The 16,239-nt window shown below is 41.3% G+C and overlaps 1 protein-coding gene across 1 annotated transcript in view; it reads right to left on the bottom strand.

The window, feature by feature from the left end:
- sgcd (sarcoglycan, delta (dystrophin-associated glycoprotein)) overlaps positions 1 to 16,239 on the bottom strand; it is a 100,642-nt gene that overhangs the window by 74,189 nt on the left and 10,214 nt on the right. The window contains exon 2 of the mRNA XM_079283877.1: positions 5,710 to 5,895. Coding sequence (XP_079140003.1) covers positions 5,710 to 5,895 — 186 coding nt within the window. The remainder of the gene's footprint in view (positions 1 to 5,709; positions 5,896 to 16,239) is intronic.

Consider the following 16,239-nt stretch of genomic DNA (forward strand, 5'->3'; position numbering starts at 1 on the left):
GAGCTGTAGATCTCTGGAGACGGAGGCGAGGAGTAAAACACTCATAACCACCTGCACGACCAACAGCAGACATTTATTGTATGTGCACGCAGACATACCTGCAACAACACATCAACATAACGGTCACAAACTCACAGATTGACTTTATGAAGGAAGCTGCAGATCTCATATCAGACAAACGTACCAATATGTCCCACAGGCCCTTCACTACTTCCACTACTACTGGAAACCTTCTGCAGATCATTAACAAGAGGATGGTGCTGGAAGACTATCATCATACTGTTCACTGTATCTGTCTGGGTGATGCATTGATTGATTAACAGGGGACACCAGCTGTATTGACACTGCTGTGTTTGACATCTTAATAAAACATATTGGAGGGTGAAATGAGCGTGGCTGCTTCTAATTAAGACCAATTGGGAGCTTTTTAAACCTTCATTTCTAATTCATGGGAATTCTATTAACTTTTAATGACTGTTCTGCTCCGAGCTCTCTTAGTTTCTGACCCTGACTACGAAGGCCAACTGTGGGCTTCCCATCTCACTGCTACTGCTTCAGCCTTAGGAGCTTTATTTACTTCATCAATGTTACGCATTCCACTCCATCTGGTACACAGTCTGCAATAAGATGGAGTTGATGTAAGATTAAACACTTCAAAGGTAGTTAAATAACATTTTTACCACGCCAAAAATGCAACGTATGATTTACAGTGTTAAATAGTTTGGTATGGACCAATATCACACCAAGCATGAACAGTATGAGCACATATGTATTTTCCTTATAGCCTACGAGTCTGTGCCTAGAGAATCGGAACACAGAAACTTTTTTTGCATTTATACGCATTTATACGCACATGCCTCGACATATCAGCATCTGTGTAGACGTGTCTGTTGGTGTCCTCCCGTGTGTTCTGCACAGTACTCGACGTTACATCAACTAATAAGCTGTTGACCCACGCTAATGCAGGTTATCTAGAGAGACATTTGTATAGCGGGGAGCTCTCAAGTTGGACTTGACACGCATTTTCGTAATAGCTCAAAATACGAGTGGAGAGCACTGCCCCGCATGGAGAAAATGCTTTGAAGTGATGTGTGTGTGAACACGTCTAATCTAAGAGGATCTGAACATCTAAAACACTGGTGCACACTTTCTGCCAAATGGATTGTGTTTGTGGTTGTACAGGGAGTAAAACAGTTGGAACCCTATTTAATATACAGTATATTTATATACAACTTTTGTTTATTATTGACCACTGTAGCAGTCTGTATGCTCCATATTTGCTACAGATTTCTTATGAATACAAAATAAGTGAATTTGTTTTCGTGGAAAAGGGACACACTGCAGTAACTGTGAAGGATCGCCCACGAGAGCTAAACCCAACCGGTAAATGTAGTTTTAGGCAGAATTTCAGGTGCATTGTGGGTTTGGGAATCGGACACTTGATGTTTTGTTTTAGGCTGTGCTACGGGTTTGAGCAACAACATTTTGTTCTACAGACTTTACTCCACCATGGCATACTGTGACAACAATGTTTATTCCCGAACCACAAGGGCTCCCTTTACTCGACTAGAGGCTCCACAGGCTGCTCAAGTTTACGGTGGAGAAGCAGAGACGAGCAGAGGTCAGTCTCTCTATGAGGGACCACAATCCATTGATTGATAGAATGGACCAATGAAAAGTAAGGTCTGAACTCCAACTTAGAGGAAACAAGACAACAAGAAGCTAGCAGTGTATCTAAAGGACAGAACCCAGTGAACACACATTCATGTTTTTTTGGTGAAAGGGCTAAATTGCCTGTCCTAAAACTACATGTATTTTTAGCCATGCAGCTGTAGTTGTTGGCGGAGGACTGAAGAAAAGGCAAAGTGGCCATCTTTGGAAAAAAAAGACGACAAAAGTATGTCATATTGTATCTATAACACTGCTTGACAATACACCAGTGTGGTGATGCAAGTTAATTTATTATGTCCAATAAAAGTGGACAGCTTAAATCTTGAGACACCTCATATGGAAGCTAGACAGACATTTCCCCTGCTCATCACTGTACACAAGTGTGCTGTAACTCTGTCCTTAGGCCTCCAGAGCCCTTGGTGCTGGCAGACACAGACACCTCCCGGCATGGCGTGCTTTGTGAGCGCACTAAAAAATGATTTTGAAAAGAAATCCTGCACGCGTGCAAAAGAATCCCTTCTGCTGCGACAACTTCATCCTTGGGGATAAACAGTGTGCGTGTCATTGTCATATTTACATTCATATTTTAAAAACTCTTGAAATCTGAGCGCATGCAGATTTGTGTACACACATATGTATACAGTACTGAGACCGTGGTAAGATTTGACAACTACACATGTTAAACTTGCTCGAGGTCAGTGACTTTTTATGGCACATCAACTTTGAAACACATTGTACAGTTTGTGCATGTAGACTCACATCGTCCCACAAACACCACCACTGCATTCTCCCTGATGTCCACTTCCATATGCATTGTGCACACATGCCTCTGTAATTGCAGTTGGTGTACAGTAAATATTTAATCTCTTGCGCCTCTAACATCCCTCATCTCCAACGCTCCTCCTCCAACTCACTCAAAACAAGACACTCTGAGCCGATACAGATTGTTACATCAGATAAAAGTGGAAGTGCATTTGTTCTACGACACGGATGAGTGATGGACGCGAAAAAACACTAAAATATATCTGCAAGCTTGAGTTTAGTCAGTTATTTTTTTCTCTTCTTAAATGTGCCAGTCTTCATTCAATGTCCAACAATAAATAGGTGAATATTTAAGAACCTGAGGAACAGCAGCAACCGTGATCTGATTTGAAACTGAATGGAAGCCAATGTGAGAGGACCCGGGGGAGGATGGTGCAACAAGCTTCCTTTTCAAACTTACCCACCTCATTTCAAAATGTTTTTCTTATTCCGTAATCTGCAGGGAGACGCATTAAAAACATTACAGCCGAGTGCAGCGCTCTGTCACAACATACAGCTCATCATCGGAGAAACAGCTCTCTGATTTATGGAGATCTCATATTAAAGCCCAGTGTGCAGCAGACCTCATACATTATTCACAGCAACGACCATATGTGTGTTTGTATGTGCTTTATAAATGTGTGTGTGTGTGTGTGTGTGTGTGCGTCGTACTCTGTAGCATCTGTATCTGACTTATCGCAGGCACAGAGGATTACTAGCACAGAGAGAGACAGAGCATGGAGCAGACAGATAGGGACAGGAAGAGAAAGTAAATCTGAAACCAGGCAGGAAAACAGAGATAATCTCACAGGGTTCTGGAAAGACAGTAGTACTGCAGATGTGGAGTGGCATAATTCGATCATCACAAACATCTTTTTTATTGTTCACATACCTAACCTAATAATCCATGGAACCTTTATTGGAGTAAATGCCTATTTTGCTCTTTTATTGCTCATTTGTTGACTGATTAAACTGACTGTATCCCCAGTTCATAAAACCACAAACATCTGGGGCCTGACGGGTAAAAGATGTACCGAGACAACAAAAAACAAAGACATGATTGGCCATGTCCAACACAGAAAGTGATATTTCCAAAATAAAAGTTGTGGGAACACATACCTCAGTGCACACATGGTTTTAAAGAGAGAACTGAGAGTGACAGTCATTGGGTATGACTATTTGCAGTTTGCACATATGACTATCAAAAGCACAATGCTTAACTTCTTTTATTGACATTGAAAGCAGCATTCTATTTCCCTGTCCATGTTGTTTTTATTCATCTCCTTTGCAAAGTTCATTTTTAATATGAACGCCATGAATTACGTCCCTGATGTTTGCTGATAACAAGGCAACTGTGTACATGCATATTTCTTTCTTCGTGATTGCAGAGATTTGAACCTACTGGGCACAACGCTTCACGCATTTGGCCCCCGGTGTCAGTACGTCTTCAGTGTCAAACAGGAAATTAAGTTTGTACATTCAATTTTGTTGCGATAACAATCTGACGAAGAGTTGGTCGGGCAAAAAACACAACAACCAGAAACTAAAAGGTCATCAGCATGAAATGAAAAGAACGAGACGCTGTTAATGGACTATTCAAGTCTGGGGTCCTGAGTTAAAATGGTTCATATGTGAGCTGTTTTGTTTTGGCGTACAGCGACAGCAGCATGGTTTAGCGGAGAGGAGCAGGGCGACAGCTTCAGAGTCGAGGTTGTATCCTAAATGCATGACTAGATGCACCCCAGATGGGGAGAACAAAAGGTGTTTGTTTTTGTGTTTTTCACAAGACAGAGATGAGCAGTGAACGAGAAGCAAAGAAAGAAAGAATGCAGCTGGAAACAATGGAGATCGTAAATGAGTTTAAGTTTGATCAATAAAGTGATGCAGAGTATAAAGCCAGGTCCTTTACTTGGCAGTACTGTACTGTCTCAATGGGCACATGTCACACATGATTCGTCATGTGGATACCCAACCCCCAAATTCACAGTTCACGCATTGATTACAACTAGGAAAGTGCACTCAGTAGAGTGCAGATCTCCGCCAGATGTGTCTGCAACGATCACTGCTTTGATGTTTGACTGAATGAGGATTCAGGAATCAGGATTGTATCTGCTGCTTCAGTTTGGCGTAACCACAAACTGAAGTGTTTTAGTTCAAGTATGTGGTCAAGATATGTGGTATACAAATACGATTCCAAACTAAAGCACTTGCGGCCCCTTCCATTTGGTGAAGAGGAGTGAGTCAGCAGTCAATGATGGTATAAACAGCCAATAAAATATATTTTTTCAGAAACTGTGAATCACCACAACCACGAGAGGTCCTTGAGCATACATTCATGAATGAGCACAAACAATATGGGTCCAGTAGTATGCCAGATTAGCCGTGGACAGACAAATAGGCTGACGCACACACACGCCCGAACACATAATCTCTCTCAAGGCTTATGCTTGTCGGACATAATTACATTAAAAAAATATACTGAGCATTATAACTTTTTGAATTCTCACAATTTGAACATCATCGTTCATAGTCCAGAGGAGGGATTTTAGACTTAAGATCAATCATAGCTGCATAAAGTCCACAGAAAACTACTAAAATGACTCTTTACCTATTGATTTGCATACCGACGACAGACGCTTTGAAGACACACTGAGGGCATCATCACTCTACACATTCAGTCAGGCACACGTAGTGCATCTACAATCAGCTACTGGAGCACTGCAGAAACCAACCTGCAAGCACTTGACCACATTGCCAACTGGACACAGATGGGCTGTAAGGGGTTGTAAAACGCACAATTCATTCAAACTCAAAAAACAAGCGGCGATGTATGCCGGCGTTTGTCTTGAAGTGGCAGAGTAGCAGTAGAGGGGTTGGAGATACTCTCAGCTGGGTTATCACTAGCAGCAACTACCGGCCGGAAATAGTGAGTAAGGAGTCAGCAGGCAGTCAATGGAAGTATAAAACAGGCAATAAAACGGTGTTTTGAGAAAGTGTGATTCTCTGCAACCACGAGAGGTCCTTGAGCAATCAGTCAGAACTGGCCACCCAAAATATGCAGTTTGCTGCAGCAGAATGCGAGATTAGCCGCGGAGAGCCACATGGATGCACATTGACTCACTCACTCACTCACAATCTCATGATCCTCTTGGCAGAGAGAGCGAGAGACATCAGCGCAGACACACACACAGATGATAAGATCCAATGGGGAAAACAAGATATAAAAGAGTGACTTACTATGGTGAAGTTCATGACTTTGAGGATCCAGATAGTTAGTGCCAAGTTGATCAGGATCAGGATCATCAGCAGCAGGACGAAGAAGTAAAGGCAGCGTTTCCTCCAGCCATATATTCCCACTTTGTACACTTGTGGTTTCTCTGAACTCTGGACATTGTTCCTATGAGTGCACTGTTCTTGGGTCATCTGAGAGGAGACAGAGAGAAAAAAAGGAAGACATTTTAACGGCTGAGGCAACGCCTTGACCTCTGTGTTACTTACTTATACGAAGTCTCAGTCAAACTCCATCAGTATCTTTGTCTCTAACTTTCTCGCATTTTGCAGCCTGGTTTGCACCGACTGTGTTAATCAATTATCCAGCTCCATTTGGGCTATTGGGCAGAGAGGGAATCAACACAGACTATTGCATGGTTTGAGATCTTGGAGAGAATTTGTAGAAAGTTAAAGCTGCATTATTTTCATTTATTTGTTTTGCACGCAACATTGACATATGCCATTTTAGAAAACTTATGGCAAACGAGTCTGCAAAGTTGCATGTTTAAGCATCCAGTAGACACGGAGCAACAATATTATTTTAGAGTTCTGGTGAATGTAAGTCCAATATTCCTTCTTCCTTTAGCTCCTTGGTCTCCTGAGAGAAATGTATGTCCCTTTAGCTGCTAAATGTCCCACTGTGTTAGCTAGTACTTTCTCTTGTCTGGCTCTAATGTAGTCAGCTATTATTGAAACCATTTGGCCTCCATGGTGAAGCTACCCATGATTGATTGGAGATTTGTGATGCGGCTGTGGAGACTGTGTAGGAAACGACCTTTAAGATAAGCGATGGGGTACATCTCAACATTAGTACAAATAACATGGCGTAAATATTCCTCTCACACACTGCACTCCGATACTGACCAGCCACTCACTTCAGGCATGATGAAAGACAGTTTAGTTAGCCATCGCATTGATTGATTGCCCCATAAGTGGTCTATAACTCCAATGTACCCTCTCTGCCCCATTGATGTGCTGATAGTGCCGATTAATGATGATTCTAATTGTCTGTCTGTGAAGACGTGGAGGCATTGTTCACTTCAAGCTCCATAATAATGGCCTAATAACTCTGTGGAAAAATACAATTTACTGTCTACCGTGCTTTGGAGTGCACGCCTCAGACCACCAAAGCCAATTGTTTTTGACAACCGCACACATTACGCGGTAACTGAAACAAATGGCACAAGACAGGGGCCCTCTGAGGAAGTGTTTAAAGCTACAGAGGATCCAAAGCACCAGTCAGCCAAAAAAAAAACAAAAAAAAAAACAGGGACATCTCATTGTGTACGCTCGGATTTTCATTTTTGTTTGACGTGAGATGCAGAGAGATGAAGAAGCGTATCTCTGTGATGTCTAGGCGGAGAGAAAATAGGGAAATCAGTACTGTGAGAGTAAACTAATAGTAATATGCCTTTGCCAGCCAGTCGAGTTGCAGTTTACACCCATGTCTGTTCAAAATGTCATCACTTAATCATTTTATTGTATTAGACATTTGTGTGAAATGATCATAATTAGCATATTCATTCTTGAATTATTTCCCAGAAACGTGTTAGTTCATCCTTGGGTCCAAGGCGTTCCTGAGATATTGTGTTTACACAAATGGAATGTATGTACAACCAGCGGATGGAAGCTCATTAGGGTCCGCTTTAATAAGCCAAAAGTAACCAAGGCTATTTGATTAGCTCTTTGGCAAAATCCTCACAAAGACCTGCAGCCTGTGAGTGGGGATTAATAACGCAGCTGATCCTGCATCACATTTTCTTTTGTTTTCCATCCTCAAGCACCTGCCACAGCAAAGAGCTTCCAAATATGGCTGCCAGTCATGGCAGACACACTGTTCACCCTGGAACAAACCGCTGTTCTGTCCAATCACACATTTGAACAAGATCCAGTTGAGCTGACAGGGCTACTCTGACATGTGTTTACATCAAGGAGTTTTTTTGTTTTTGTTGTTCATGTTTGGTGTGGAAAGCTCAGCTAACTGACCCTGAAACTAATATGAAACTAAAATTAAAAAACGATCATGTCAGTGAAATTTGGTAAGCAGAAAGCAGCGAGGAGATTCATTTTGAAACAGAGTTTTGGAGTCTGTTTACTAGAATAATTGCATTTCTGTAAATTAGCAACAGCTCTTGTTACATATTTTATGAAAGCAATTCTAGCATTTTGGACGACAGAAGTCAGTAAGCCAGTCAAATGAAATGCAAATGGTAACACAGTTCTAATTTAAAAAATAGATTGTTTGATTAAAAATGGCATTTATTGGAATCGATAGTGGTATGTGAAACCCTCAACTAATCTGTTTCAGGAAATTGAAATAAAGTCAACTGAAAAGTGTCCTTGACGAAAGGAAAGGGTAAAAAAAGGGAATACTGCAGAAGCTGCCAAACATCTCCAGGTGTTGTGGAGACAACAGCATCAGCAGCTTGGCAGGAAGGCAACACTCACAGTGACACCAACAAAAGTGTCACCTGAGTGTCACCTGTTCAGAAGTCAGATGGAGAAGTGTGTGTGTGCTCAAGCATTCATGTGTAAATGTGTCACTTCTCAGGTAAGCCTTTATACGATCTACACACACACACATAAAGTTGAGTTGAGTTGTACTTTTCTACACATCCCTATGTGAGCAGAGTACAGGGGTTTGAGCTGTATGGTAGCTACCCTGTCGGAGAGTTGGTTGTGCGCTCTTCCTCAATACGTCATACATCACCAAGATGCAGTAAAATCCATGAGAGATGAAGGCAGTGTCAACAGCAGACACTGAACAACAATAACAACAGTGGTCGATAGTTTAAAAAAAGAAACTATACTGGCGGTGGTGCCATGTTGACAGACCCTTTCACAGCCAACACAATGATAACGTCTCAGTGTTAGCTGGAGGCAAAACAAAGCAAACACTGGAGGCAAACAATAGTTATCTCACAATAACGGGCTGAAGTCACATCCAAACTACATCTCGCTGTGTGCTTGACTGTTAGAATCGATTTTGAATGCATGAGTGATGATAAACTGTGATTCAAGGCTGTAGCGAGCAACAATACCAGCAAACTGTTTCAGAAATGGAGAGAAAATGTTGCTAATAGATCAGCTTAGCCTTCTGCTAACCTTAAGCCGCCACAGCTGCTGCACCACAGCAGGCTACATTATTAGAGATATTACCTATGCTCCGCCTACTCATAAATGGCATCATGATTACTAACAGAAATGGGGGCTTTTATGTCTGCTTTTGGTAAAATCAGGTCTCTAGGAAGATATTCTGGCTTCGGCTAAGGATGTTTCATCCCAGAGGTGAACATGCATGGTGTCCTTATGGTCAATATTTTTCACACAAATATAAATATCCGGTATACTTGCACACCGATATATTAAACAACCATTTTCTGACGTCGTTATTGGCAGGACGGCATCATTTGTTAGTGCCTTTAAAATCTGTTATTACCGAAGGAACCTGTTCTGGTCTGATTGGTTAAAATAAACCAATGTTGACTGTCTGTAGGAAACGGACAAACGTACAACTTATAACACAATAACAAATCGATGATATTTTTCAAAGTTGTATGAATGTATTCTTTTTATGATGTTTCTTATTTCTACACATACGCTGTATTACATTGCGGATCTAACGTCTCTCACTTAAAATATACATACATAAAATAAATGCACTGCAGTAATGAAATATGACTCGCCTCTCATGTCCTTTCTATAGACAATCCCTCCATGCACAAAGAGTACCGATAGCTTTGCAATAAGCTCTTAGGCTACAGGCTTACTAAGAAAAGAAAATGGTGCTTGGTTACAAGCTAAGTAATGGCCACTCTCATAAGTGTGGAAGTGTGTGTTAAGAAAGCGGAGTTGAAAAGCCAGGAAGGAAATAAATAAGTGGGGAATTGGAGGCAAATCAAATCATTGGTCTTTTGACTCTTTTCCCCTCCACTGCTGCTGTCCAATGGTGCCTCCTGTTCAGCCAACTACTCATTCAGAAAGCCCGAAGGAAGCCCAGTGGTCCCAAAAAAACGTCTGTCTCTGATTAGAGGGAGAAATTAGGTTTCTACAAAATGTTATTGGTTAATTCTGCAGCCAAATAGCCAGGCAGCTCCCCATTAGGACCTTTATAGACAACATGTGGATCAGTACCAGGACCCAACGGCTGCTGCCAATGGATACGCCATTCCTCGGGCTCATAAGCCTCCAAATGTATGAAGATACAAAATGGCCGACAGCCAGAGGCAGTTTAATGGCCGTTGCAATGTGTGGGCAAAGAGGCTAGCGGAGAAATGTGATCGTCTGACTGGAAAGTTACTGAAGATATCACTGCTAAAGAGGAGAGAACAAGTATTAGCTCTTCTCGTAATGGTTTTAGGGTTTATTTGGTTGCACTGCGCTAATAAGCATGTTTCTCTGCTTTATACATGACTGTCTCTGCGTCTTTTCACCAAGTGTGTTTTTTGGAATCTTTCTCTGTTCGATGTTTTTAGATGTGTTGGTTTTCTCCTTGTATTGTGCACCCGCCTCAGCCATTAACCAGGCCTGGAGAGATCCAGTGGTTGCTGTCCTGAATTGCTCCCTACCACTCCTCCATTGCCATTAACTGTCTTGTTCCTTCGTCTGAAGAGCCCCTTGAGCAATTGTTTTTTATTGTATTGTATTTTTTTCCCCTTTTATTATCGCTCAGCAACAACAACAGAGGGTAGCACTGAAGCAGTGCATCTCAGTGGAGGCAAAGAGCAGAAGGAATCTGATGAAACTGTGGTGAAAACAGCCTCCCCACCAACATGTTTATCTTAAGGTTAACCCTTTCAGAAGATGGAGAACAGATCACATTTCTTTCACTTAATATGCATATTTTAACATTCAAATTCTGTTTTTATGCTACTGTAATGGAAATTCCAGGATCTCATGCATTCTTAGACTTTATGTCTCTCCAAACAGCAAGTTTTAGTGACTTACACAATGACCAAGACCAGAACAAGAGAAGATGGCCTACATTGTTCTACTACTACTACTGATAGCAATGTTGTCTTGCTCCCAGATCTTAGCAATTAATTGCCAGTGGGATCAATGGCCAAAACTACAAAAGTAAGACGCTGAAATAACCGGACTTGTCCTTTAATGTTTGTGCACCAGAGTCACCGAGATAAATGCTTGTGAATTTATCGCACTCAGTAAATAACGGCTTCTTTGACCCTTATTCTGAGTGCACCAGCACCTCTGCCTTTCGTCCCACTCTGTTGCCCCTCATTAACACAGAGGCCACATACTCAGCACAGCCCTTCATTGCTGTGTGCTGCAGCTGCGTACTGGGCCATTACAGATGAGACAAGAGTGGCTAATACGTTCAGATACTGAAAAAGGTCAGAGAATAACAGTAAACAATTTAATGAGAGCTCCAATCTGTTCAGGATTTGACAAAGCTCCTTTTCGGAGCAAAACAAAATGACAAAAGAATAAGAAAACATCCAATTGCACTGGTAAATTCCGCCGTACAGACGTGAGGCCATGCAGGCCCGGGGCCAAGCCTGACTGGATGTCATAATGAACACTTGGACAGCTGAGTAACTTTGGGCTATTTGGTTTTCTTTTTAAACTAACGCAGAAAAGCTTTTTTTCTCCTCCTCTCTGTTTTGTAAGTGGCCTTAGCATGCTTGTCAACGGCAATGTTGAGCACATGATTCGGATAATTTGGCAAAGCCTGTGCTTGTAGGCCCTGTGTGTCAGATATGATACTGAACAGTAGATGAGGACAGAGGAACCACAGCTTGTGTTGAAAACAAACATGACGGCTCAGATAGAAAACAATGTTTCCATTTCTGTTCAGTGAATTTCTTTCTTTAAAAAAAGTTGGAGATCTTCCTTTTTGAATTTGTGAAACTGTACCTCATCATCTGATGGTTCTTGCTTCGTGTTTTGTATCTTCATTAGCTTGCAGGACGTGACACACATCAATCTGTCAATCTATAACGTTTGTGCCACAGCTCCAAGCAGCTGCTTTGTGTTGTTTAATTGTACAAGAAAATGTTATGATTCAATAATTTAGGAAAGACACAATTACACTGACAAATATTAAATAATGATTTTACTTTACAGATTATTGGAGATATAGCTTGTAAGAAGAGCATTGGGACTTTAAAAAAAACCCGAAACATTGTTTGGGTTTGTGTGGGAAAGATGTACAGAGCAGCACAGTGACAGGGCAGCGGTGAGCGGCTCGCCTTTATCCCAGGAGAGAGACAGTGATGCTAAATTGCCTGTCTCCTTTCCTTGCTCTCTCTTGCTCGCTCTACACCATTCCCTCTTCTTTTTACTTCTCTCTCTCTCCCTCTCTCCCTCACTGTGAGAGGCTAACATCTTAATCATAATTGTGTCACGAACCATAAACACTCATACGCTTGGCTGTGGAAGCAGCCTCGGGGGAAGTAATGGTGCTGAATAATAACAATATCTTTATTTGAAGAGCACTTCTGCTTTTCATAGCTTATTTGTGTTTACATGCAATGAAGATGCATGAGGCAGCACTTCAACTACAATAACAATCCCATTTTTAAAAAAGCATTTCGAGAGATTTTAGAATTTTGTGAAACATTTTCAACAGTTTTTGCTAATTTCTTGGAACCACAAGTCAACTCATAACGGAGCATGGACTATTTTAGCTTTAGATTTACTCTCACAGTCTTAAATGTCACTTTAGAGAACATCACACACTGAGACTCTTTAATATTGCAAGAGAAATCCATGGGTGCTGCTCTTAATGGGGCAACCGGAGTACTTAGATGTTGTTACTGAGAGCCAGAAATAATTCAGTCAGGAACTTCCTACTTGTTTGAGACTAGAAAACTAGAAAGGGTGATGTAGCTCATTGAGAATGAGTCAGAGTGAGACAGTGGCCAGACAGATGAAGTCCAAGACGTGCCTGCTGAACTAATGCTGCACTTCTAATCCAACCCCATGAGAAAGTCTTGAGTAAAAGAAAGCCATGATGTAGTTTGATTCAGTTCAGCCTGTGGAATTATAAAGAATTCAACAGTCCTACAACCAAATGCACAATACGTCTTCTTCTGTCATAGTCTGTTATTTCCCAACAATGCTATACCAACACAGAGAGGAGTTACTCTCTACAACTTGTATGTTTCACTGTCTACCCTTAAATCCTAGCGAACCAAATTTGATTATGCAGCTGCACCACTGTTGGTTTCAAACTGATGAACACTAGACATCTGAGAACTAATGGCTTGCTTAAAAAACAAATCTATATTTATGGACATGGTGGAGAGGAAAATATAAAGCTGCCTCTGCAGTGCAATGAGAATGTCAAGTCTGTATTTTATTTTGGTTTGTATAAATAAAATTGACGAAAGTCTCAGATGGCTACACAATCGATAAAGAATGATAACCTCTGTCCTTACAGCGTTGATTCAAAGAAAGAAAAATAAAGACATGTCACCCGTGTGAAACGAGAAGTCAACAATATGTCCCGATGGGTCCTGAGTAACAGCACTTCTGAAGTCGTTTTAACCCAAACCACTTTGTTTTCCTAAACCTAGTTTAGTTGCCTAAACCTAACTAGGTATTTCAATTGCCTAAACTTAAGTTGTCTCCTGTGAAGACTGAAGTTTCCTTTCAAAATACTGTACACATGTAACAAGTGGAAATTGACCCGTGTTGCTAGACTTTCGTAGTAAAAAGCAAAATAAGGAACACACACACAATGCATACCTTCATTTCGGCAATAATCTAAAATCCAATTGAACAATCCCATTGGCTTTTTGTTGACGGAACCAGCGTGATGCCAACTATGAAATATGTGATCCCTGCAGCACACTATAGTAGGTACATATAAATATAATGAGTTTAAGTGCAAAAATGTTTGATTTACAGTAAAAAGAGGCATACGTCGTTTTCTGGTTTCCATAGTGTGTCGTAGTTTTAGGTGGCAGGAAGGCTATTTCCATGTCTTACTGGAATACAATGAAACGAATGGCTTACTGAGAGGTAGGAAATGTTTGCTCAGCTGCTTTTATAAGATCAAGCTATATCTGTATCTAATTCTACTTAGACCTTTGATGTAGATTCATACACGTTGCATTGTATATACGAGCTCTTTTCACCTTCCTGATGTAAGTCCTGTGGTGACATTTGCTGGTGGAGTAAAGACCAGACCCCTCCAGTAAGTCAACTAGTGTTTCAAAGTTATTTTTAACAATCATGTAAGTGGTTCAGACATGTAAAAGCTCCAGGATGCCACTGTATCACAACTAAAACTACATTTGGATGCAGTTGCAGGACGAGGGACTGCTCTGTGCTGTTAGATTAAAGTACTGTTGGCACAAACAATTATTTCCAGTTGAGAAGTAGTTGGTTCCGTGCCTCGGCCGCAGTCCTTTCTCAGTGTTCCCTTAGTACTACACAGGGATTGATGGTGATCCAGACAACTTCTACTGGCTTAGATGCCTTTCCGTTAGCGGGATCTCTCTGCCTATTGGACGAGCCTGTGGGGGATTTTTCAGAGGAAGCTTGTGGATTTTCTGTGGCTCAACCAGATGGCACACAACTTCGTTTTCCAAAACCACAGTAAATAAATATTAATCCCACAGCCAAAAGCAGCTTCCCGGAAACAAAACCTTGGAAGCCCGTCTGTTGTCTTTTGAGCTCAGCAGGGGTGTCGACCAAGCAAAAACAATCTCTCTGGCTTTAAATCGGTATATGTGTATACCCATAATCCCTCAGTGGAGAACATATTTGCAAATGAGGCGATTCAATCATCATCATTGTTTAATGTATTTGTTAAGACAGAAAAGCTAAAAGATCATCATTTATTTTCTTAGACATTTTGTCCATCCAATTCCAGTAATCATTAGAAAATCAGCATTCAGGCTACACCCATACTAATCAACTGTCCTTCCAACTGTCTGTCCAGTGATGACTGAACTGCTGTCTGCATGACTGCCCCTAGGTCCAGAACCACTGGGGCCGCAGATGTCCCAGGTTTACGGTTTGTCAGTCGGTTTAGTTACTTTTGTTGGGCAATTTGAATCTCTGAAAATTAAATGACTGCATTTTCTAATTAAAGTTGTGCTTTATAAAACAATTACAAGCTAATTGACACAGAAAAAAACGAAGGCAAGGTCATTTCATCCCAGCGTTCTGGATGCTATGTAGGTTGGTTTAATATAGTCATAATCTTGCTTGACATAGTGATTGCTTCTCCAGGTTGTGGATACGCTTTTTTTTCCCTTTCTGACCCACCTTCCAAAGAGAAGTTTAATTAACTAATCAGCAACTTTGCAGAACAATAAATCCAGCCTGAGGGAACTTTCAGACAACAAGCTGCTACCAATGCATCGGCTGCCAAAGGATGCTGGATTTCTACTTTTTGAATTGGTTGGTGCTAGCAGGGTGCAACTGTGCAGACGCGTCTATCCGCCAGTCCTTTAGCCGACACTGCAGGCTGCTGCAGCTGCTCTAATACCATCGCGAAAAAGGAAAGGGTTTGCAATATGACACAATCAAATAGCAAGTTTAGATAACTGAGATCATAAGCACATTGTTGGCCCGGACTGGATGATTCAATTTACAATCTGATGTTTCTCCAAGATCGTTTTTTTAAATTGATACGAATGTTCACTGCGGATGAAGAGCCAACTATTGTCAACTCAGGCGGCAAATAGCCCTCTGCTGCCTTTGGTAAGCGCTCCCCTTTGGCCAATTGAGTGTCTCTGACTAAGAGCTGACTATCAACATACATCATGGGAAAAAGAGAGCGTACTCTCCGAAGAAAGAAGTGACCTCAGAAGTGTCTGAAATTGTTTTATTATCTTTCCGTTAGACACACTATAGTAACCCTCAACATAGAATATTCTCTAAATTAAGTAGTTACAAAATATGTAATCCAATGAATTCAGAATCAGGACAACTTTATGTCAAGCTGAGAAGACAGAGGAAAAGCCACAGGAAGCAGTTGCACTATGCAGCATTGCACCGATATAATTTGAACTGTTTAGTTTTCAACTGTCTGCTATCAGTGGCAGCAAAGTAAGACTTGTAGAATTACAGGTGGACGCTCAATTCACCAACTGAAGAAAGTGTCTGAGGCGACGGTCTCAAAGTATCGACCAACATTGATTGGTCGATACTTTCCCTGTGACTGCTGCATGAAAGCACAATTTACTTATTTTTCAAGTGTGCTCTTTTTGAAGAGCACTTTTATCCAAAGTGCCTCAGAGTGAAACGAGTCCTTTGGTTTGGGAACCAATAAAGACCTCCTTGACCCTGCAGTGCTGCACAGAAACAGGAGAGGATGAATTCAGTACATGATGAAGGTACTAAGATAGTTTGCAGCAGGGTTGGGCATTCGGTCAAATCGTGGTTGCTTTACATCGTCAGTAGGCGATCTGATTGCTAAGGTGGGGCAGAGTAGGAAGGGCTACGCACGTCAGCAGCAAGACAGTGAAATGCCAGCACGGACAATTTGGTCTTACAGCGTCAAAGAACAATATTGTATTT

Source organism: Melanostigma gelatinosum (genome assembly GCF_949748355.1).
Source record: "Melanostigma gelatinosum genome assembly, chromosome: 14".
Lineage (NCBI taxonomy): Eukaryota > Metazoa > Chordata > Actinopteri > Perciformes > Zoarcidae > Melanostigma > Melanostigma gelatinosum.